We start from the raw sequence: 23,991 nt of genomic DNA on the forward strand, positions 1-23,991 counted from the left end.
ATAAAGTATAAATAGATAAATAAATAAATAAACACTATTAAACGATAATAATTTTGAATTTTGTGTGTAAAAATCTGTTATATTTACAGGCTTGTGGTACGAGCGAACAATTCCGAGGATCCCACCAGATTCAGCGATATTTCAGTAGAGGTATTTTTTTTTAATTGTTTATTCGATTTATTTATTAATGGACACAGCAATAAAGTTATCTAATCTTAGTATAAACCTCTGAATTTTTTTTAGAAACTCCGGATATCAGAAGGGTCTTTACCCGGGACTTTATTCGCGTAACCGGAATTATTTTGACTGAGATAAAAGTAGTCTATGTCTGTTTCTATCTCAAATTATAAACAAACAAATAAATTGACTTTCACATTTATGATATTGCAGGCATTCATAGCCTACGGTAACCACTTACCATCAGGTGGGCCGTATGCTTGTTTGCCACCTCAGTGGTATAAAAAAAATTAATAAGGATTTTGAATTTAGTATATTACTACTAATTAAAAATTATTGCTACTATCCTAGCGTTTAAGATCAGGGATCTGGCGTTCATAATATACCGATAACTAGCTACAGTAGCTACAAAGGTTGTCTGTAAGAGATTGCCCTAGCGATAAGACCGCCGTTTGCACCTTTATGTGTATATTTCAATCTGCATTTATGTTACTGTATTTCACTTGAGTTGCTCAATTGTCATTGTATATTTTTGTTTATGGTGTAATACGAGTAAAGAGTTAAATAAATAAATACATTCAAAGGCTCGTGCTGAAAATCAGCGTTTGCTGTAGTGTCAGGGATACTACAGCAAAATGCTGAGCACGGACCTCTTTTTGCAAGTATTGCGAACACGCACGCGCACACACACACACACACGCACGCACGCACCCGCACGCACGCACGCACGCGCACACACACACACACACGCAGCTAGCACGCACGTACACACACACACACACATGCGCGCACGCACGCACGCACGCGCTCACACTCACACCCACGCACGCACGCACACGCACGCACTCACGCACTCACTCACACACACACACGCACGCACGCACGCACGCGCACGCACACACACACACACACACACGCACGCACGCACGCACGCCCACCCGCACGCACGCCCACCCGCACGCACGCACGCGCGCACACACACACGCAAGCGCGCACGCACGCACACGCACACACACACGCACGCACGCACGCACGCGCACGCACACACACACACACACACACACGCACGCACGCACGCACGCACTCACGCACGCTCGCACGTCCGCACGCACGCACGCACGCACGCACGCGCACACACACACACACACACACACACACGCACGCTGCGCCGCACGCACGCACGCACGCACGCACGCACGCACGCGCACACACACACACACGCACGCACGCACACACGCACGCATGCCCGTACGCGCACACACACACACACATTTTGGATGAAACTATTATAATACGAATTGTTTTTTTTTTTCTTTTTTTATTTTATATTCTTTATTTATAAATATATATTTTTGTGTGTAGTTTCGTTATTATAATTCTTAATTTTTTTTTGACCCCTGCGTGGGGTATATTTCAGGCGTATATTTCTGTAAAAAAAAAGATTTTTTTTGTTTTTTTTTACTTTCTTTTAAAACCTACGGTGTTAACAATAGAAAAATTTGCAAGTGATGGCTACGTTCAGGTGGTGGTGGTGCGCGAGAGGGAGCTGCTGCGGCTGGTGGTGGCGGGCGGCGGGCGCGCGCGGCTGGCGGCGCTGCGCGGGCGCGTGGCCGCCGCGCTGGCGCCGCGCCGCCTGCGGCTGCAGCTGCACGACGCCGCGCACACCGCCCTCTACGGTGACCTTGGGTAATTCAATGGATCATAATGGAATGGCAACCGCGCCTGCGCTAACGGTACACGCTGCCCGGGCACCAGTGACGGGTGACAGGTGAGAATGATAGGGGCGAAGGGATTGTTAGTAATGGGGTCTAATGAACCCATTGCTAGCTATACACTATCAGGTCCACCTCCGCGTGGTTCCCCCTGGAAACCATCGTGAACAATTCTTGTTGAATTCGTCACGATGGGCTAACTGGCCTGCTTCGTCCTCATCTATCATCCTTCACTGGTGCCCCGCCGGTGTATACCGATAGCGCGGGCGGTGTTACCATTCCATTATCACCAATTAAAAAAAAAAGTGGGAATGAAAAGGTAGGTCAGTTAGCCCATCGTGATGAATACACCTGGGATTCGGCACGATGGTTTTCAGGGAGGACCACGTGGAGGACGACCTGAGAGGATATATTGTTGTAGAAATGGGACTGGTACTTATACGTGGTTATAATGATACATTATTGACAACCCCCCCCCCCCCCCCCCCAACCCTGGGTAATTTAACAATCCTGTGCAAAACTAATTTAGCATTGAGTGCTCCGCTTGCAAGAGGGAGACTTTGTACAAAAGCCGTTTGCTTGAGTACCTCTGTCCCATTCGTGTTTCAACCGTAAAGCAATTGTGTTTGTATGGCTGTGTTTCGGTTTGAAGGGTGGGATATGGCGTGAATTTACTGGGTACAGAGGAATAACACCTGAGTCCTCAGGAATGGCAACACATAAAACTGAAAACTATTTTTAGTAAGTAGTTACTAAATTTATATTAGTGTGATCATTGCATCCGAGCATCTTCCGCTAGATTAGCAAAATATTATATTGTTTGCCTTGCCACGAGGTCGACTGGGCTAATACCTGCGAGCAACCGGTTGGCCACCCCTGGTCTACAGTAACCGTTTACGATCAAACGGGCTGTACGCTTGTTTGCCACTCGTGGTATAAAAAAAAAATATTAATTGATTAATGAAGGTTACGTACAAAAAAAGAAAAATAACTCTTGTTTATTTTCAGGCCTTGCTTCCAATTTCGCAAAATGGAGACCGGGGAAGCACTCACGCCCAAAGCTATGAAGGCCACAATAAGATCTCTAGGAACAGAGTTCCAGGAGATCCTAGAGTCGTTCAACGTGCACAACATTACGAGCTGTGGCGTGTCCCGTACGAAACATTCCCCGGCGCAGCACGCGTTGCTGGCTCTAGCTGGGGTGTTGCCAGTTGCAGCGTTAATCGCGGCCATTGTACTGTGCTGTATGCATTCAAATGGTAATTGAAATATTCCATATTTTTTTTTTTATAAAGTTACCAAATGAAGAATAAGAATGTTCTTCAGATATGTATTTCTTTTATTTATTTATTTATTTAAATAACTTTATTAGCCAAAATAAAATAAGGTACAAAAGGCAGACAAAATTATGGCAATTATGGCATGAACAGGGAATTGCGATGTATATAGATAGATAGATATAATATTAGTAAAGATGTTAGTTGCTGATAATATTGCTTTTTATAGGTAAAAGAATTTTTAAAATCGATTGAAGGGTTTTTGAGTTTATCCATTACAAACAAATAAACAACCGAATCTTTCCTTTAATATTAGATATGGCAACCCCACTCGCGTTATCAGTATATACTGGCGGGATCATCATCATATATCAACCGTTAACTGTCCAACTTTTGAACATAAGCCTCCCCCTAGGGGGGTTATGCCAGTAGAGTAGCAGGCGGATTGGTAACTGCAATTCGACTTTGGTGATGTTTTAAATGGGACGCCACTGCCCACCCCTAGGCCATTAGGTTCCCTTAATCGCCTATTACAACACCTATGGGAAAGTAAGACGTGGCCTATTCTATCCTGGGACCGCAGGACAGTCATTTATTGCTGCAACTCAATTGTTTTTAGCCAAACATCGAGCACGTTCAGCTCTCCTGCTGGCCAGGGAACCGCCGCCAACAGCGCCCAGCAATATATCGGTGCCTACCAGGTTGTACTCCGAGCCACTGTACACGACGTGACAACCAAGGTCGTCATAATAGAGTATGCTCTTTAAGTTAATGCCCACTTAATTCTACCAACGACAAGTGAGCCTCAATAGAGGTGACATATTCAAAATTATAACTTTAAAATATACAATAAAGTACCATATATAGAAAAATTAATTTAATTTGTTAAAATTTTGAATTTTTATGTCACAAAATTATTATACCAAATTATTGTTTCAGTATTTAAATATAATATTTTACGTGTTTATTTATATAAAAAAATATATAATATATTATTATTATTATTATGAAAATTATGTAATTAATTGATTCACGTATGAATTGCCTATTTTGATTTATTAAGTCTCTTGAGAATTCTCTGTTAAATGAATTGAAATTGAATATTTAAAGATAGAAACTTAAATAGTATAAAAAAATAATTGGATTAGTGTACGTTGGCAGTATTATAATAAGTACTTTACATTTTTGATTTATTTATTGCCTCGCTCATTAAGAAATTTGGAGGGGAAAGATATAGAAAAGATTGTATGTACTCCACAGATTAATTAAAAAAAATATTAATGATAAAATTTTAAGTCATTTTTACATCAATACAATCTGATATCTGTTTGTAAAGCAATCCCAATAAGTTTCAGATGTACATTTTACATTAAAGGTTACTAATCTTATGTAAGTTACATAAGTGTACTTAAATGTAAATTAGTGTCTAAGTTATAAGATATGGAGTAAATTAATATCTTAAATTTAGAACTATCAAACAATATAAATACATTGCTTCATACAAACATATACATATATATATATATATATATATATATATATATATATATATATATATATATACTACAAATTTGATTTCACTCCATACAATTTGATTAGTTCGTCATTGAAATAAAAAAATGACAAATTGCCTATGAATACTTTGCCATTGTGAAATTTTACATTATGTATAAGTATTAAATGATTTTGTACAAATAATTTACGTGTCATTATAACTGTAGTGTGATATTAAATATAAATATTTATTTATTCTAAGTCACAATGAGATATGAATTATAATATAAATAATAATTAAATGTAACAATTGTCTTAGAATTTTAAGAGAATGAAATTTATAATACAACGTTTATAATTTTTTTTTTTGTTTCAATTTAATCAAATCATCATCATCATTTCTGTCCATCTATTACCTGTCCACTGCTGGACATAGGCCTCCCCTATAAACTGCCATAAGGAACGATCCTGAAACACCTGCATCCACTTACTCCCTGCAATGTATTTAAGACCGTCACTCCATCTAGTTGGGTGTCGGTTAATTTAGCGAACTTCTTTCCAGCTCATATCTTCGACCTCTCTATACGTCTATGATACCTAGTTTCCTTTATTAATGCCATGTAGTTATTCTCCTTCCTCTTTTGCCCTCTTATTTTTCCTTCTACTATGTTCTTTAACCCTTCTTTGTATAATGGTGCAAAATTGCCATCATAACATTGAATGCCCAAAAATTATATAAAAGACCAAGTTCACTTTAAGTTAATCGTGTCTGGATACCTTTTTAATGTCTATTGCGGAAAAAAAATATAGCTGTCAAATTTTTTTTTTTTAACAGTTTTTCCTTTAATTTTGAACACTAATTATATCACCTTGATTTATTTCACCAATAAAAAAAATCATGCAAAGAAGGGTTAAAAATCGTCATGTCGTCATGGCCCAAGCATTTTGCCTCTGTTGTTTTTACTAATATTCGTTTCTAATTCACCCTTTTCAAGACTTGCTCACTCGTTACTTTGTCTGTCCAGCTTATCCTTTCACATCTCAAATGCCCCAAGCATCTTTATTTCTTTTTGCGTCATTCCATGTTTCACACCCATACAATGCCATGCTCCAAATGTAAGTTTTTCATAAATTTCTTACGGATTTTTTTCTTTATTTTGTTATCATAGAACTGTTTTGCGGTTGTTATTCTAGCTAATTGATAGTGACTATTACATACAAGGCAAAACATAGGGTTAATTTCCAATACAAGGCAGCCCTGCTTGGCAATACAGATTGTCCCAAAACTGTATTCTGTCGCGGTTGGCAGCGCGTCCCACACATAGCGGCTCTTCTAGTTTAATGTATTGTTTCCCAGTACGGGTGAACGGCTCCCACTTCACATTCAGACTATTATTTGGTGTTGGATTACTGAAAAAAAAATAAAAAAAATATTTGTAAATTACTTATCTCTTCATAATTATCATGTTGTTTAATTGGGCATTTTCAGGACTTGACTACTTTTTTTATGCAACTTAGAATGGCAAACAAGCTGACGGCCCACCTGATAGAAAGTGGTAATCGTCGCCTATAGACATGAGCAGTACCATGGACATAACAAAGTATATTGTTTTATTCAATAAAGTATGGTAAACAAGCCGATCAGATAAAAAATTCTATCTATACATTATTGATACATTATTGGTACCTCACGCGTTGCAATTTCTAAGGACTAAAACGCTATACCTCCGTACCCCGTAATTGTAGTTCTTTTTTTTTCTATGAATATTTTATGACAGTGTTTTTCAACATGGATTGCGACCCCTAAAGGGACCAGGAAGCCTTTATAGAGGGTTCGTAAAAACTACCTCAGTAAAAAAAAGTTATAAAGATAGATTTCTTAAGAATAATGATTTTTAAAACATTTATATGTTAATACAAATCAACAAAAAACCTCTGACTCGTCTATGCATAGATAAAAAAATTAACATGACCCAAAAAAGTCATTTTGAAGAATTTAAATGTTTTGTAAAAAGAAAAATAATTCTTGAACCAATTAAACTTTCTTAGTTTCAATGACCTTTACTTGATTCAAGTTTTTTCTTTTTGGTTTAAAACGATCAAATTCTTCAAAATTATTTTCTTAGGTTAGGATTTTTTTCTTGTATCATCAAAAAAATTCTTGATCTAAGAAAATAATTTTACTTCGCTTCTTTTTCATTTTAAAATATATGAAAAAAGCGAAGGGTTGGGGGTCGCAAAATATTTTTTCATATTAGGGGGGTCGTGTCATGAAAAAGTTCGAAAAACACTGTTTTATGACACCGTAGATATGGAATGTACGTACCCAGTTCTTGCAAAATCCGTCCAAAGCTTAGTAACTTTGTAAACAATTTCTCTCGCTTTTTCTTGTTTCTCGTAAACATTTTTCGTTCCACCGTTGTAGAACAAATAAAATAGATCATCAGCGTGAGATGCCCCTTTCATTTGAGCCAATCCTAAAGATATCTTCACGAAGTTCATATCAGATACATAATTAAATACATATTGATAAATGTGTTGATTAGATGCCGCATACAAATGTATAAATCTATGAACGCTGTAAGCAAAGTTTAAATCCGTATGCAAGTTAACAATGGCTTCTGCTGTATCATTAGAAAATTCATTATTTCCCACATAAAACTTCTTTATTCGAGCCCCAAATTCCTTTGTCTTATCTTGAGGTACTTTTTGGGATATTTCCCTTGGCACCAAATATTCAGGATTCTTATTACGAAAGTCCGCCTTACTTAAATGATCAGACAACATCAGTAGCCCTTCTGCTGAATTGTAACCAATCATCAATGGTACTTTATTCGTTTCACCCGCTAGTAGAATGTCAAGAGGACTTTTATTTAAAAATGGTTCTACATTTTTGAAATTCTTCTCCACCACAGGTATGAAATGTACGGGCAAACCTCTAAGTTTTTCTTCTTCAGTTTCAGTTTTAAATGTTAGTCCAGCGAGGTCTATTGCTGGGACACTCTGGAGAAATTCTAATAATTCATGCACATCTTTTGTATCTTTCCCCAATACTTTACCGGCTCTAAACGCTCTTGCAACGTGGTCCTTGCCGACACCCCAATCATCTATGCTTGTTCCACTTTGTGCTATTACTTTGTGAAATAAACCTTTGGACATTGGTGAAGCCATATGACAAGTGACTGCTCCGGAACCAGCACTTTCACCGAAAATACTAATGTTATTGGGATCGCCACCAAACTGAGCAATATTATCTTTAACCCATTTCAATGCAACAACCTGGTCTTTCATACCTGCATTACCTGGTACCTCAGGGATGTCCAGACTCAAAAATCCTAACACTTCAAGCCTATAATTTATTGTGACTAAAATTACATCATGCTGCAAAAGATAATCAGGACCGAATACATCAGAGTTACCGGATCCAGATGTAAATGCTCCACCATGAATAAATACCATAACCGGTAATTTGGTAACAGGCTTCAAAGATTTTGTGTACACGTTTAAAAATAAACAGTTTTCATTTCCTTCTATCAGCTTCTGAGAGGTGATATCGAATTGCGGACAAACTGCGCCATGTTCTATTGCTTCGTAGATACCTTTCCAGGGTATTGCGGGCAACGGGGCCTGAAAACAATGGGTAAATTATTTATTACCTTTTTGTACATTAAAAGCAGAATTTTAGAATAAAAAAGTAAATAAATTTAGATGGAGGGCAATATTACAAAATTTCGTATTAAGAATACCTGCCTTCACTCTTTAAACGACGATTTTAGGAGATGCAGTTTGCTGCAATTTAGGAAAGCACAAATAAGAAGAGTGATCGCTCCATTTATTAATATGTAGTAACTTTATCCAGAGGGAAACTTTGTACAAAAGTCGATTGCTTGGGTACCTCTGTCCCATTCGTGTTTCAACCGTGAAGCAGTTGTGTTTGCATGGCTGTGTTTCGGTTTGAAGGGTGGAATATAGCGTGAATTTACAGGGTACAGTGGAATAACACCTGAGTCCTCAGGAATGGCAACGCATGGGGAGTATCATGGGCGAAACAGTATGCTCTGTTATGTCTATGGTACTGCTTATGTCTATAGGCGACGGTTACCATTCTCCATCAGGTGGGCTTGTTTGCCATTCTAAGTTGTATAAAAAAAATTCAAGAAGTTGATGTCCGGTAGGTGGTCGGTCATAAATCTATAAGCCAAATCTTTTTGTAATATGGACAAAAAACATATTACGCCGACCACAAATAATAATTGGGATAAGGGTGGAAAGATGACGATGAATTTTAAATGTCACATTTGAGAATATATATAATATATTACCTTAAACCTCAGCTTTCCAATCGGTGGCTGAGCGTATGGTATTCCTTTAAAACTATAATATGGTGATCCATTTAAAAGGGTACTGGTAGAACCTTTCAGCTTTCCTTGCTTTACCGTTACTATAGGATCTGTTGAAACACTTACACTCTGAAAATATATGGGCATTCAATTAAACATTATCAAATCCTATATTATATACGCATGATTTCTAGACGAAAAAATGTTGCATATGATGTCCAACCAAAACTAAATATAGTGAAACATGGCGCAAAATTTCAAGCGGTTAAATTGTATAATAAATTACCCACTGCATTAAAAACTATTAAAGATTGGAGAATTTTGAAAATAAAACTTTATACTCTTTTGTTGGAAAGGTGCATCTACTCAATTGATGAATTTTAAAATACTCTTTTAATATTTTATGCCTTACTAATGACATTTGTAAATTGATTGTAATGTTATTTTTGACAATTATTATTGGTTATTTTGTTGCTTCATATTTTTTTTTTGTTTTGTTATATTTTACGATATCTTCTTGTCATTTGCAAAAATATTCAACACAATGCAATATTGTAACGAATAAAATAAATTGAATTAAATTGAATGAATGAATGAATGGTTTATTTTCTCTTCACAAAAGGTATAATAAAGTAACAACATGAGGTACAATTTGAAATGAAGACCAGTTTTGTGAGAGACTGGTGCTTGCGGTAGGTTTAGAAGAACCTGTGTTACAAGTCACCAGTGTATTATATTGTTTTTAATTGAATATTATAAAGAACCTATGTTAACATGGAAGTGGAGATTAAAAATTATCTTAACTCTCGGGAATGGCATCGTATGAGAGGTATCATGGACGACACAGTATATATATTAATAGATGCATAAAAATTTATACTTAATAAAAAATATATATCTATCGATATTCAAATTTTGCCCGGCATATCCCGAAGAATAAGCAAGCTGAAGTGGCAATGGGCCGGTCACATAGCTCGAAGAACCGACAATCGATGGGGGAAAAAGGTTCTTGAGTGACGACCTCAAATTCATTGCAGGGAGGCTGTAGATGCAGGTGGTTCAGGACCGTTCCTTATAGTAGTCTATGGGGGAGGCCTATGTCCAGCAGGGGACGGATAATGGCTGAAATGATGATGATATTGATATTTTACCTTACGACAAGTAGAAATGTTAGCAGCAGTCATACAAAACAGCAATACCATTATCGCCCTCTGTCCGGAGTATAAAAACAATTAAAATGTTAATTGATAAATTCTTAATATTCATTACATTACAGTATTTTAAAATACATGATGGTAATTAAATGTATTCATTATTAACTCATGTTTACCAATTCGTGATCGGGTGCTTCTAGTAGCAACTGGTCTGTTCAAGAATATTGTAATTAATTCTAGCGTTGTAATTTTTTTTTTTTTATTTCTTTTTATCAACAAGTGTTTGATAGTCATTAATATTTTTTTTTTGTTGTAAAATTAACATTTATTTGAAAAAAATAAAGCAATAGCAGTGTTTCTTGCCCGATTTTCACAGCTGCAATTTTATTTCGAACTGAGCGGTAGATTCGTAAAAAAATGACTGTTTAAAAATGCTATAATGAAATTTACGAGTATAAATTATTTATTATTATTATTATTTAAAATTAGTATAAATAAAGTAATTGTCGTAAAAATTACATATAAAATAATTATAAATATTACTTAATTAATTATCAACATGAAACATAAATACAATATCAAAAATAATAAATATAATATTTAATAGAAATAACATATTACAAATAACATACCATTATGTTCCTTACAAATGATACGTTTCGCGTCGTACACAAAGTCAAGCTAACTGACACAGATATGAGTGTACATCGTGTATGTATTGTTTTGCATGGATGCACCGAGTAGGTATTTCCATTGCATTTTCCTTAACGTCCCGAGAGCTTTGTCACTTGCTAAATACTTACAGGACTCGACAAAATTACTCTTAAGTAAAATTTATATTATATGTGTGTATTTACAAGGGCTCTCACTGGACACTGGAAACTAAACAAGCATATGGCCCAACTGGGCTTATGTCCAAAAAATGTTTGCAGATTTTGTCACAGTGAGGAAGAAACGCCGCAGCACTGAATGTGTGGCTGTAGCCCACTTATACATAAACGGAATATCTCCTTTGGAAATACCAGAGGGAGACTTTGTACAAAAGTCGATTGCTTGGGTACCTTTGTCCCATTAGTGTTTCAACCGTGAAGCAGTTGTGTTTGCATGGCTGTGTTTCGGTTTGAAGGGTGGGATATGGCGTGAATTTACAGGGTACAGAGGAATAACACCTGAGTCCTCAGGAATGGCAACGCATGGGGGGTATCATGGGCGAAACAGTATACTCTGTTATATCCATGGCACTGCTCATGTCTATAGGCGACGGTTACCACTTTCCATCAGGTGGGCCGTCAGCTTGCTTGCCATTCTAAGTTGTATAAAAAAAAACACTCGATACCCTAAAAAACGTCGCTACAAAAAACATCTTAAAATTCCTATCATTGATAGGAGTTAGCAGCGAACTTTAAAAAGGGCGAGCACAATAGATCATGGAAAGGTCGCAGTGTCACAGGTTTTTCTGCCTGAAACAGCACTCGTCATAACTCATGTTATGGCGAGTGCTGAGTCATGAAGTACTTTCCAAAGTTATAATAATTGCTCCTGTTAAACCGCAATGTAAATCTTTACTCATAAAGTCTTATTCACTGAGTAATCCGTTTGTTTTGATCACTCAATACCTAGGAGGGTATTGAGGTCAGAAATTATCTTTGAAACTCGTTGATTATAATGATTTCTTCTTTCCTCAACATTTATTTTTACATTAATTCAAATAATATTTTTTTTATTTTTTTTTTACAATGCCCCTGCTTGCCCCCTGGCAAACGAGCATGCGGCTCACCCGATGGTAAGTGACTACCGCCGCCCATGATCACCCACAACACCAGCGGCATTGCAGGTGTGCTGCCGGCCTTTTAAAAAGGAATATACTCTTTTCTTGAAGGTTACGCTGTCGTATTGGTTCGGAAATACTGCTGCTGGAAGTTGATTCCAAAGAATGGTTGTGCGTGGAAGAAAGTGCCTTGAGAAACGCACGGTGGAAGACCGCCACTCTTCCAGATGATTGGGATGAAACTAAAACTAAATTGCTGCGGAACCGTTTCAGCATATGTCTGTTATCTATGACCAGGTTTTATTTTGATTGTTTTAATCTTAATAAGTACGTTACACTAAGTCAATGATTTTAATCTTTATAGAAATCATATTTATCGCGTACAGGTATAGCGATGACGGAACAAAAATACAATGTCAACAGTTTCTTTCATCGTCAGTAGGTACTAGAGAAGGAAAACTCAAAATATTTATTTTATTTACAAATTGATTTTGCTAGACCTATGCGCCGCCATTTACTCTCTGTTTAGCGTAACGGTTGACTGCTAGAGAATGCCATCAGGCATTGAATCCGCCGACATATTTTAATGTGTGCAAATATATATAAATAAATCTAAGATGGCTACAATTGTAATTGTATCTAAGATGAAATGAGAGAAACCTATACCTTATGGGTTTATCGATCTGATAAGGTATATTGTTAGCAACGGGATTGCTAATCTCCATTACTAACAATTCCGTTCTCTCTCTTGATGATTTTTTTTTTTATTTTTAGTAAATAAATCAAATGGTCTAACCTATGCTGAATATAGGTAGTAATCATACCCATTACTAACAATCCCCTCTCTCTCTTGTATAATATTTTTATTTTTAGTAAGTGAACTTACATTCACCTAATTTACTTTCACACAATTTTTCTAATATTTATATAATGTCCTCTCTACCCAAAGGTTGTCTGGAAGAGATTGCTTAGCGATTAGGCCGCCATTTGCATCACTTCTCATTAATACTTACTGTATTTATTACTTTTCTTTTAACTTAGTGCAATAAAGTGTAAATAAATAAATAAAATCTCTCACTGGTGTTCCGCCAGCGTATACCAATGGTGGATAAAAAGGGAAAGATGATAGATGCGCGGACAGGGTTACCATTCCATTATCATCCATTTAATAACTCAAGCCAATATGATACGATACGTTTATTATTAAATATAGCACAGATTTATATTATTTACATATAATATTATTATCAAATAAAATCTACAAATTGTATCTTGCTATACAAGGCACTCCCGCTTCGCAATACAGGCTGTCCCAGAAATTGGTCCTGTCCCGGTCAGCTGCGTGGCCCACAGTGGGATGTTCTTCCAAATTCAAATATTCCTTGCCAGTACGAGTGTACGGTTCCCATTTTACACCGTAACTGTTGTCCGGTGTTGGATTGCTGGAAATTTAGGAGAATTATTTTAGAGGAATTATTTTATATATATATATATATATATATATATATATATATATATATATATATATATATATATATATATATATATATATATATAATGGGAATTAAGGGAGGCAAGTGACTAGGGGCCGTTCCTTATGAATTGGAGATTAGATTATTAGACTATGGGAAAGGCCTAAATATATCACTTGGATATATATATATACAAGCATCTTTACAAAATTCCATATTTTTAATATTTTAATATTTATATAGCTTTTATATATTATCTATATTAACTAGCTTTTATATATATTATTTACTGCACGATGATGACGGAATTTTTTTTTTATACAACTTAGAATGACAAACAAGCTGACGGCCCGCCTGATGGAAAGTGGTAACCGTCGCCTGTAGCCATGAACAGTACCATGGACATAACAGAGTATATTGTTTCGCCCATGATACCCCCCATGCGTTGCCATTCCTGAGGACTCAGGTGTTATTCCTCTGTACCCTGTAAATTCACGTCATATCCCACCCAATTCTACGACATTTTGAAGAAAATGGATAAGGAGCATAGAGCAAACACGAGGAAATCCCAACAACAACATTAGAAACAATATTCACGCTTAGAAAAGGAAAAACCCAGTAAATTACAGGGAAAATGATAAATGTTTTCCTTAACAGTAAATATTGGACGTTTGTTATTTACTCAATAATTTCTGCTTAACCACAAACTAGATATGAAGGTCAAGGACAATTCAGAGTTCAATGTAATCTTTATTATTATATACTAGCAACCCGCCCCGGCTTCGCGCGGGTGCAATACTGATATTAAATATACTACAGAGTGGTTTAAAAATAGAGAGAAAAAGAGAGAGAAGAGATTAAAAGATTTATCGAGCAAAAAAGAATGGAGATGTCGGTAGGGGCCGCCCTAGACGGACGTATGTCGACCAAATAGGTGACGTGCTGAAGAAGGGCCAAATTAAAAGTACCCGTAACCGGCGAGCGTGTATGACAAGATTGATGAATATGGAAGAAGCGAAAGAGGTTTGTTTGAATCGAGGCATTTGGCGTTCCATTGTTTCTGCCTACCCTAATGGGAGACAGGCGTGACAGATATGTATGTATGTAGGTATGGTTTAAAAATTAACGTCAATACTGACTAAAGTACGAACATACAATTTCGAAAAAATTGTCGCGCTATGAAGCACGATACTATATGATGCATGTATTATACATAGAAACTTTCCTCTTAAACTCTATTTGTTTAAAAAACCCCAACATAATCCGTGGCGTAGTTTTAAAGATCTAAGCATACATAGGCGCAGACAGACGGGAAACGACTTTGTTTTATACTATGTAGTGATATGTCAATACTCTGGAATGACCAGTGCAAACGAGAAATAATTTTTTTTTTTTGATGGATGAAAATGGTATGGTAACCCCGCCTGCGCTAACGGGATACGCTGGACGAGAAATAATTGGTGTGCTTTCTTGGTGTGCTCTTCTAATTTTCTCAGCCTTACAAGCATCAGAAGCGGCAATTCCAAAAAAATTTTAACTGGGTCATAATAAAACCTCGATAACAAACAAAGGAAATTTTCCGCAAACAAAGCCAAATATTTAGTACCTAATTAAAAGTTGCCAGTATTTTTTTTTGGCTAAATCATTTGGAAAATACAAGTATTCGACTTTGTTAATAATGATAGTTAGTTGTAGTCTCTGTTAATTTTATTTTATATAAATACATATGTAACAGCATAGCTGAATATTTTATATAACAACAAAATGTGAAATGATAAGAGAAATATTTCATATGTTAGTCATAACAATGATAATTCATGGATCGAGTGAGGTTATTATCAACTCTTGGTGAAGGGGATTAAGCTCAGAGTTTTACTACATAATACATAGAATACAAAACGTTCGCATAAAAACCAAAGTGTAACCAAACATAGTTCGAAGAATTGGCAAACTAAATTGGCAATGAGCCGGCTATATAGCTCGACCAATAATCGATGGTAAATAAAGATTCTCGAGTAGCGATTATTCAAAGACAAGCATAGTGTGCAACAAATCCTTGAGACAAAATAATGACCTTATATTATAGTTAATCAATAGATGCAAGTGATGTGTGATCATATTTTATGGTGAGGTATGAGAGAATGTGTTTAGTATGGCGATTATTCGTTACGTCAGGCCCAATAACATGCCCTTATGCACAGAATTTTATAGGTTTTGAAGACGTATAAAGACGTTTTCTTTATTACGTTAAATTTTATGACTTCCTCACTTATTCTTCTGATATATATCCAAACTATCATAAGCTAATTTAAGTCACTATTACTTAAAACATGTACCTACCCAGTTTTAGCAAAATCAGTCCACAGTTTCGTCACTTTGAATACTATTTGCCTCACTTTTTCTTGTTTTTCATAAACATCTTTGGTCTCAGCATTGTTAAACAAATAAAACAAATCATCCGCATGAGCCACTCCTTTTAAATGGGCCAATCCAAGCGATATTTTTATAAAGTTCATATCAGTAACGTAATTGAACCTATACTTGTAAATGGGCTGATTTGCAGCACTGTACAAATGCACAAATCTGTTTGTGTTGTAAGCGAAATTTATATCAGTCTGCAAATTAACTATTTCCTCTGCTGTGCTGTTCGAAAATTCTTTGTTCCCAACATAGAACTTCTTAATACGCTCTCCAAATACTTTTGTTTTGTCCTCAGATATTTTTTGTGCAATTTCTCTTGGAACTAAATACTTAGGATTCTTATTTCTAAAATCAGCTTTTGATAAATGGTCAGATAACATAAGAAGACCTTCAGCCGAATTATAACCAATCATTATTGGTACTCTGTTTGTTTTACCTGAGAGCAAGATGGTAAGCGGTTCTTCACATAAAAATGGTTCTATATTGTTGAATTTCTTTTCTATAACAGGTGCAAAATGTATAGGTAAGCCTCTATTTTTCTCATCTTCAGTATCAGTCTTAAATGTTAATCCAGCAAGATCCAAAGCTGGTACACTTTGAAGGAAATCTAATAGTTCATGCACATCTTTTGTGTCTTTTCCTAGCACTTTAGCTGCTCTGAAAGCCCTTGCAACTGGATCTCTGCCAACACCCCAATCATCTATAGACGTTCCACTCTGTTCAATTGCTCTATTAAATAACCCTTTAGACATCGGTGACAGTAAGTGATGAGAAACCGCTGCTGACCCAGCGCTTTCACCAAAAATACTCACGTTATTTGGATCACCACCAAATTGAGCAATATTATTTTTTACCCATTTTAATGCAGCTACTTGATCTTTCATACCCGCATTTCCAGGCACCTCAGGTATGTCCAAACTCAAAAATCCTAGCATTTCAAGCCTATAATTAATTGTCACTAGAATAACATTATGTTGTAATAAATAATCTGGACCCAGAAAATCTGAATTGCCTGATCCAGACGTGAACGCTCCGCCGTGAATGCATACCATTACTGGTAACTTAGCTGATGCTGTTAACGATTTAGTAAAAACGTTCAAGAATAAGCAATTCTCGTCGCCTGCAATCAATTCTTCGGTGGTAATATCGAATTGCGGACACACTGAGCCATGATTTACTGCTTCACGTATGCCTTTCCAAGATTTCGGAGGCAATGGATCCTATAATATCATATAAATCATTAGTAATAAAAAAAAATTACAAAACTAAATATTGTGGTGATAAGAAGATAAGTATCGTGTTATGATCAGTGAGATTTCTAGATAATGTCAAATTTATAATCAGTTAATAATGTATTTAGATAAACGTAAAAAACAAAATACTCTCAATATGTACATAATTAGGTAAAATTTTAGACATGGTAATACATACTTATATATAGTATCAACTAATTATAGGTGACTTCAAAATTATGGAAGTTCTCAAATTAACTGTACTTTTTGTGCGTACATTCCTCGCTATTTTTAACAATTTTGAACCAGTTTTGATATATTTTTTTATTTCGTTTCAGTTTAATTTCATACTAACACATACAAATTCATCCATTTTTTTTTTCATGGAACATAGCCTTAATTTGGGCAACAAAATTATAATTGTACTACATTGTTACTATGTCGATTGTATATTGATCCATCTGTAATTTCGACTATATTAATAAACATGTTAAAAATTAAATTATATTGTCTTTTTTGTACCTTGAATCTCAGCTTCCCAATCGGAGGTTCTGCATAAGGTATACCTTTAAAACTGTAAGACGTTGAACCATCCACCAGAGTGTGCACTGAACCTCTTAGTTTCCCCTCACGGACTGTCACTATGGGGTCGTTTACAGGCTGTTTATCCTAAAAGAAAACATAATCAAGGAGTCATGATACTATATGTACTCTTGACGCTCAATCTCTATTCAATCAGAAATCTATTTGTTTCTTCTCACTTTTTTTTTACAACACAGGGGGCAAACGAGCATGTGGCTCACCTGGTGGTAAGTGACTACCGCCGCCCATGATCACCCACAACACCAGAGGCATTGCAGGTGTGCTGCCGGCCTTTTAAAAAGGAATATGCTCTTTTCTTAAAGGTTTTTATATCGTATCGATTCTAGTATAATACTTGAATTAATTATATACATATATAAGTCTATTTGTATTGGTCTAAATGTTTTCTATGTATGTATGTATGGATAATATGTATTTATTTACATTAAAATAATTAACAATTTTCTAGTAGTATATATATAGGTACGTTATTTACCTGACTTGAGGTAGACAGTCTCACAAACAGTGCAGCACAAAGCACCACCGTTACCACAATCGCCTTCTATTTGTAACAGAACATTGACCGTGTTAAAAATTAAAACAGTTTTTAACCAAATACCTACCATAGAAAGAAAGGCAACGTTTTTCATATGTAAATGTATGTGTATCCCTTAGATTACATATATACATACATAGAGTCTCCATACAAATACTTCGAAAAAATAGGTTAACTTTTTCATACAATTTTGCGTGATAAATTGTTATGAACGATTCCTTTATAACTTCTATATTTATTTTGTCTTATAATTTCTGCATCTTTTTAACACGTAAATACTCATTTTATTTATTTTTTAAACGTGAAGATACATTGTTTACGTAAATTTATAAAACACTGATAAAGAACGAGTCACCTAATTTGGCAATTGACTGACAAAAATTTTGTCCGTTTTTGAGACTCAGTGCTTTATCTATATAATCTTTGTTTTTAATTAATCCATTGATTTTAATTATATTTGTCAAATCAATGCTTAGATTATTATTTTTTATGTAATGGTTATTTATTGCATAGACATGCAATGCTTTTTGTTGGGGGGGAAAAGGTTTATTAGTAATGGAGTTTGACAGCCCCATTGCTAGCAATATGCCTTATTAGGTCAACCTCCAAGTTGTTTCCCCCTGGAAACCATCGTGAACAATTCTTGTTGAATTCATCACGATGGGCTAACTGACCTACTTCATCCTCACCTACCATCCTTCACTGGTGCCCCGCCGGTGTACACCGATAGCGCGGGTGAGGTTACCATTCCATTATCATTCATTAAAAAAAAATGCTTTTTGTTGTATGTTGTTTTTTATATGTTCGTTAGTTCTTAACTTCGTCAGATGGAAACCGATTTATAAAATTCTTTGTTTTTTTTATCTGAAAGGACATATTTACAGATTGGTCTCATAGAAGTTTCTACAAAATCGATTTAATAGTTTAGTTTTTAAATCAAAATAAGTTAGTGTGCCACAACTGAAGTTAAACTTTTTTTCTTGGACATATCTTTTTTTTTTTACGGACCAATATATTCTTTATTGCACTAAAACATACGATATTTTTTTACACACACTGAATTTTGATAAGTAATCACGTAAGTAGTGAATATCGTATCAGAAAAGAATCACAACTGTCACAGTCTGTAAGCGTTTATAAAAAAAAAAAAAATCTCACCATCATTAGTAATACGACTGGCGCTGGTCGCTTTTAAAATGAAACACCGACTGACTCATTTGTAGCATTCACTTATAAGACAAATACTAACTGCAACGCCTATAATAATTTTCCTCAAAAGCCAAGTAACATATCTAATTTTATATGGTGACTAGGCGCTTATAAGAATGTTCTGGATAGAAGTGACACTCATGTATTTTTTTGTATGTGCTGTTCTAACGACAAAATCTATCCCACGTTGGGGGGAAAGCGATTGGTAGTAATGGGACTGGAAACCCCATTGCTAACAATGTACCTTGTCAAGTCGACCTCTACGAAGTTCCCCCTGGAAACCATCTTGATTGTTTTTTTATGAATTCATCACGATGGGCTAACTGACATGCTTTCATCCTCACCTGTCAACCCTCACTGGTGCCCCGCCAGTGTATACCGTTAGCGCAGGCGGGGGTTACCATCTATTTAAAAAAATAAACCCCGCTTCCCCTCACTCCTCACCTTTCTTAAATAGGGTTGTCACAAAATACTCATTGAATAACTTAAGTATATAATATTTTGTTTTTTTTTAACTCGTATATATTTGAAAATAGTCGAAGTTGAAATATCGTTTTGCTCTGTTGAGTACCTTCAAATTTTTTAACTTAACTTCGAGATGACCGCGGATCTCGGATAGAGTTGGAGATGTGTACGAATGATTTACAACAAATGAAATTTCCTGTACAAGTTCAATGAACCCTTTCACGTGATACACCCTTCGTGTATCACGAGATAACAGGTAGCACAATATATTCAATTCAAAATAAAAATAAATACAAGAGAAAGAGAGAATCGGCTGTCTCTTGCATGCTAATTATCAAGTTTGGTTCGTGAAGGAGACACGGACGACTGACTAAAGTTGCTTTCTGCCGCTTTAGTTACTGGCCAGAAATGCGACTTCCAGAGAGTGACCTTTCAAACCACTCACCAATTCCCTTTAATGAACCTTTTGAATAATCTTATTATTTTTAATTATTCAGTACTTAGAGGTACATACATACCCACAGAGGTACAATTATATTTATACATATATTATAGAGGCATTTACGCTTACGTCTAAGACACACGTGTATGACATATAAAAAAATTAAACATAGGTAGAAAGTGTATATAAAATAAAACACTATTTTTCGATTAAAACAAAAGAACTTTATCCTTTTTTTTATACAACTTAGAATGGCAAACAAGCTGACGGCCCACCTGATGGAAAGTGGTAACCGTTGCCTATAGACATGAGCAGTACCATGGACATGACAGAGTATACTGTTTTGCCCATGATACCCCCCATGCGTTCCCATTCCTGAGGACTCAGGTGCTATTCCTCTGTACCCAGTAAATTCACGCCATATCCCACCCTTCAAACCGAAACACAGCCATGCAAACAAAACTGCTTCACGGTTGAAACACGAATGGGACAATGAGGTACCCAAGCAATCAACTTTTGTAAAAAGTCTCCCTCTGGTTCAACGTTTTTGTCTCAGTGCACGGATAACCAGTACATCTGAATGGGATTACTTTGATGGGACTGAATGGGATGGGGTCCTTCTGTTGCATTTTGGCACGGAATCCTAAACACTCTGAGAGTACCTAATCTAACTATATATCGATTATAGCTTTTATATATACATACACGATAAAAGTAATAATCTCAAAAAGAACACGTTTATTGCACGTGCAACATAGATTAAATCTATTTGTAAAAAAAAACAATATTTTTAACGTATGACGATGTATTAATGCCCCCCCCCCCCCCCTCAGGAGGAATAACACCTGAGTCCTCAGGAATGGCAACGCATGGAGGGTATCATGAGCGAAACAGTATACTCTGTTATGTCCATGGTACTGCTCATGTCTATAGGCGACGATTACCACTTTCCATCAGGTGAGCAATTAACTTATTTGCTATTCTAAGTTGTGTAAAAAAAAACTAATTTTACGTTTTACTCTTTTACTCTGAAGACTTCACATCTCTGAAACTCGTTGCCAGAAATGCCGCTCTAAGTAGTTTTTAGGTGCGTATTTCGCAATAGGTAAATTTACCTGCGTTTTTTTATAACTCTGCAAACGAGTTATCAACTCATCTGATAGTAAGTGATTACCGCCGCCCATGAGCACTGGCAACACCAAAGGTATAAGTGTGCTGCCAGTCTTTTAAAAATAAATATGCTTTTTACTTGAAAGTTACGATGTCGTATCAGTACTGCAGCTGGAAGTTAATTCTAAAGAGAGATTATGCGTGAAAGAAAGTGCCTTGAAAAACGCACGGTGGAGGACCGTCGCTTATTCAGATGGTTGGAATGGGACTTAGCGTTCAGTGGTATCCTAAAAATGACGTAATCTCATCGCTATTTCAAATTGTATATATACATCACAATATATTAATAACGCTACGTACACACACGCTACTTTTAGAATAGGCTTACGACGATTTATTATCTGTTTCAATAGAAATTAATGAAAATGTGAACAAACAAAAAATTGACGAATCAAAAATCTATTATTACATTGAGTTTAAAGTTATTTTCATATTACCACTATGATTCGTAGAAAAATTTATCTATTTTTATAACCACTATATTTGAATTTCGACATACACATACACGTCCTAATTGAAAAAAAAAACATACCAAGTTTAAATATTCAAAACATCTGTCATTTTTAAAACGTCAACTACTAAGTTATAAAATTAACGCATGAGGAGTACTATAGGCATAATAAGATATTCTGTAATGTCGAAGACGGTTACCACTTTCGATCAGATCGTAGATCAGGTCGTTAGCTTGTCAGTCATAAAAAAATTCTTTCAGTAAAACTTAATAAAACTGTAACCAAGATCACAGAAAAAATTTAAATTAAATTAGTTACAAGTAGAATCATTGAATCAATTAATCGATTTTCTTTTATTATTGGACATCAATAGATTGTTTATGATCGGAACTATTATTTGTTTATTTATAAGAACAAGGAATTACAGTTTATTTGTATAACCTTTATTATACATTCACATATATAATATAATATAGATATCAGGTTATAAAGAAAATGACAAAGTACACAGGCGGACTTATCAGGACTTATCCTATGAACGTATTTCTTTAACCTTGTTAACCTTGAAAACTCGAAAGACTGTAGGTACCACCGATAGAGACGTAAAATCGCAACCCAGCATCGATGCAGTCTTTACAAAACGCGCGACTTTGACGCTAAAAGTATCGTGTGTGCACAGCGCATAATCTATGCGTACGAGTCATAGATTATCTAATCTGTCACATTCTTTATCTATGGTAGTATCTAATACAGGATGTGCAAAGGAAATTTATGGGCTAAATTAATTAATCGAATATAAGGATACCCAGTTGGCATGGTAAAGTTTATCAAATATAGCAAAAATTCCGGAAAGGAAACCAATTTACCAGAGGGAGAGTTTATACAAAAGTCGTTTGCTTGGGCACCTCTGTCACATTTGTCTTTCTACCGTGCAGTAGTTATGTTTGCATGGCTGTGTTTCGGTTTGAAGAGTGATATGGCAGTGAATTTACAGGGTACAGAGAAATAACACTTGAGTTCTCAAGAATTGAAATTGAATTACAAAAGAGATTTATGGAGCAAGAATGAATGGAGATGTCGGTAGGGGCCGCCCTAGACGGACGTATGTCGACCAAATAGGTGACGTGCTGAAGAAGGGCCAAATTAAAAGTACCCGTAACCGGCGAGCGTGTATGACAAGATTGATGAATGTGGAAGAAGCGAAAGAGGTTTGTTTGAATCGAAGCATTTGGCGTTCCATTGTTTCTGCCTACCCTAATGGGAGACAGGCGTGACAGATATGTATGTATGTATGTATTCTCAGGAATAGCAACGCATGCAGAGTATCATGAGTGAAACAGTATACAATTTGATTTAACAAAATTTACAATTTTGTTTATTACATATCTTATTTGTTTCTAGAGATCCACCCTGACTTTGTGCGGGTAGATAGACAAAAAAAAAATAGTATTTATTTATTTATACTTTATTGTACACACAAATAATACATAACTGTATGACAGAGGTAAGCAAATGTACAAAGACTAGCTTAACTCTAAAAGAGTTCTCTTCCAACGAACCCAAAGTGGAAAGGAAGATCAATCTAATTTATATTAGTTTTAATTAACAAGATTTTTTATACTTTGTGTTACGAATAAGTTAAATTAAAACAACAACCTATGTTAGTCGCTGATAATGTAGCTTTCTATAGGTTAAAGATTTTTTTTTTAAATCGATATAGTAGTTTTTAAGTACTCGTACATATGTTACAAACAAACAATCAAATCTTTCCACTAATATATATATATATATATATATATATATATATATATATAATATATATATATATAGGATACATTATTAATAGTAATCGTCTTGTGGTCCCGGCACAGAATAGTCCACCCCTTCCTTTCCATCGGAGTCGTAAGAATCGACTAAGGAAAGGCGAGGGATGGGCAGCAACGTCCCTTTTAAAACATCTCTAAAGCTTAACAGCGGTTGCCAATCCGCCTGCCAAGTTCGGCAACTACTGGCAAAGCTGTCCATTGGTGATTAGTATAAATATAGATTATACATAAATATACACACC

At 35.6% G+C, this 23,991-nt stretch overlaps 3 protein-coding genes across 4 annotated transcripts in view; 1 reads left to right on the plus strand and 2 right to left on the minus strand.

The window, feature by feature from the left end:
- The window catches only part of LOC113510214 (cadherin-23), a 32,977-nt gene extending 28,955 nt beyond the window's left edge, over window positions 1-4,022 (plus strand). Inside the window, exons 20-23 of the mRNA XM_052895407.1 lie at window positions 90-150; window positions 1,700-1,863; window positions 2,898-3,148; window positions 3,786-4,022. Of these exons, the coding sequence (XP_052751367.1) occupies window positions 90-150; window positions 1,700-1,863; window positions 2,898-3,148; window positions 3,786-3,898 (589 nt within the window). The 3' untranslated portion in view covers window positions 3,899-4,022. The remainder of the gene's footprint in view (window positions 1-89; window positions 151-1,699; window positions 1,864-2,897; window positions 3,149-3,785) is intronic.
- Window positions 4,023-4,203: 181 nt separating this feature from the next.
- On the minus strand, window positions 4,204-10,944 carry LOC113510374 (juvenile hormone esterase-like). 2 transcript variants are annotated; one of them, XM_052895411.1, is made up of 5 exons: window positions 10,787-10,944; window positions 10,152-10,211; window positions 8,983-9,129; window positions 6,987-8,287; window positions 4,204-6,070 (listed from the first exon to the last, which is right to left on the minus strand). In XM_052895411.1, the coding sequence occupies exons 1-5, from the start codon at window positions 10,787-10,789 to the stop codon at window positions 5,896-5,898; spliced, it is 1,686 nt and encodes a 561-aa protein (XP_052751371.1). In that variant the 5' UTR covers window positions 10,790-10,944; the 3' UTR covers window positions 4,204-5,895. The 2 variants fall into 2 exon arrangements, with proteins under 2 accessions (XP_052751371.1, XP_052751377.1); XM_052895417.1 differs by lacking the exon at window positions 10,152-10,211 and having other exon boundaries at window positions 10,787-10,922.
- A 2,160-nt stretch (window positions 10,945-13,104) lies between these two features.
- Window positions 13,105-19,503, minus strand: LOC113510373 (esterase FE4-like). Its single transcript, XM_026893826.3, has 5 exons — window positions 19,344-19,503; window positions 18,126-18,191; window positions 17,570-17,716; window positions 15,735-17,035; window positions 13,105-13,364 (listed from the first exon to the last, which is right to left on the minus strand). Exons 1-5 carry the CDS (start codon window positions 19,347-19,349, stop codon window positions 13,181-13,183), a joined length of 1,704 nt encoding a protein of 567 aa, XP_026749627.2. The 5' UTR covers window positions 19,350-19,503; the 3' UTR covers window positions 13,105-13,180.
- Window positions 19,504-23,991: the final 4,488 nt, after the last annotated feature.

This window comes from Galleria mellonella, unplaced genomic scaffold, assembly GCF_026898425.1.
Source record: "Galleria mellonella isolate WM207_F2 unplaced genomic scaffold, CSIRO_AGI_GalMel_v1 utg117, whole genome shotgun sequence".
NCBI lineage: Eukaryota > Metazoa > Arthropoda > Insecta > Lepidoptera > Pyralidae > Galleria > Galleria mellonella.

Coding starts and splice junctions, on each gene's coding strand:
- LOC113510374 (XM_052895411.1), bottom strand. Junction 9,130..10,151: donor ACATTTCTACTTGTCGTAAG/GTAAAATATCAA, acceptor ATATATTTTCAG/AGTGTAAGTGTTTCAACAGA. Junction 8,288..8,982: donor TTGGAAAGCTGAGGTTTAAG/GTAATATATTAT, acceptor CATTGTTTTCAG/GCCCCGTTGCCCGCAATACC.
- LOC113510373 (XM_026893826.3), bottom strand. Junction 17,036..17,569: donor TTGGGAAGCTGAGATTCAAG/GTACAAAAAAGA, acceptor ATGATATTATAG/GATCCATTGCCTCCGAAATC. Junction 13,365..15,734: donor ACTGATTTTGCTAAAACTGG/GTAGGTACATGT, acceptor CTAAATTTCCAG/CAATCCAACACCGGACAACA.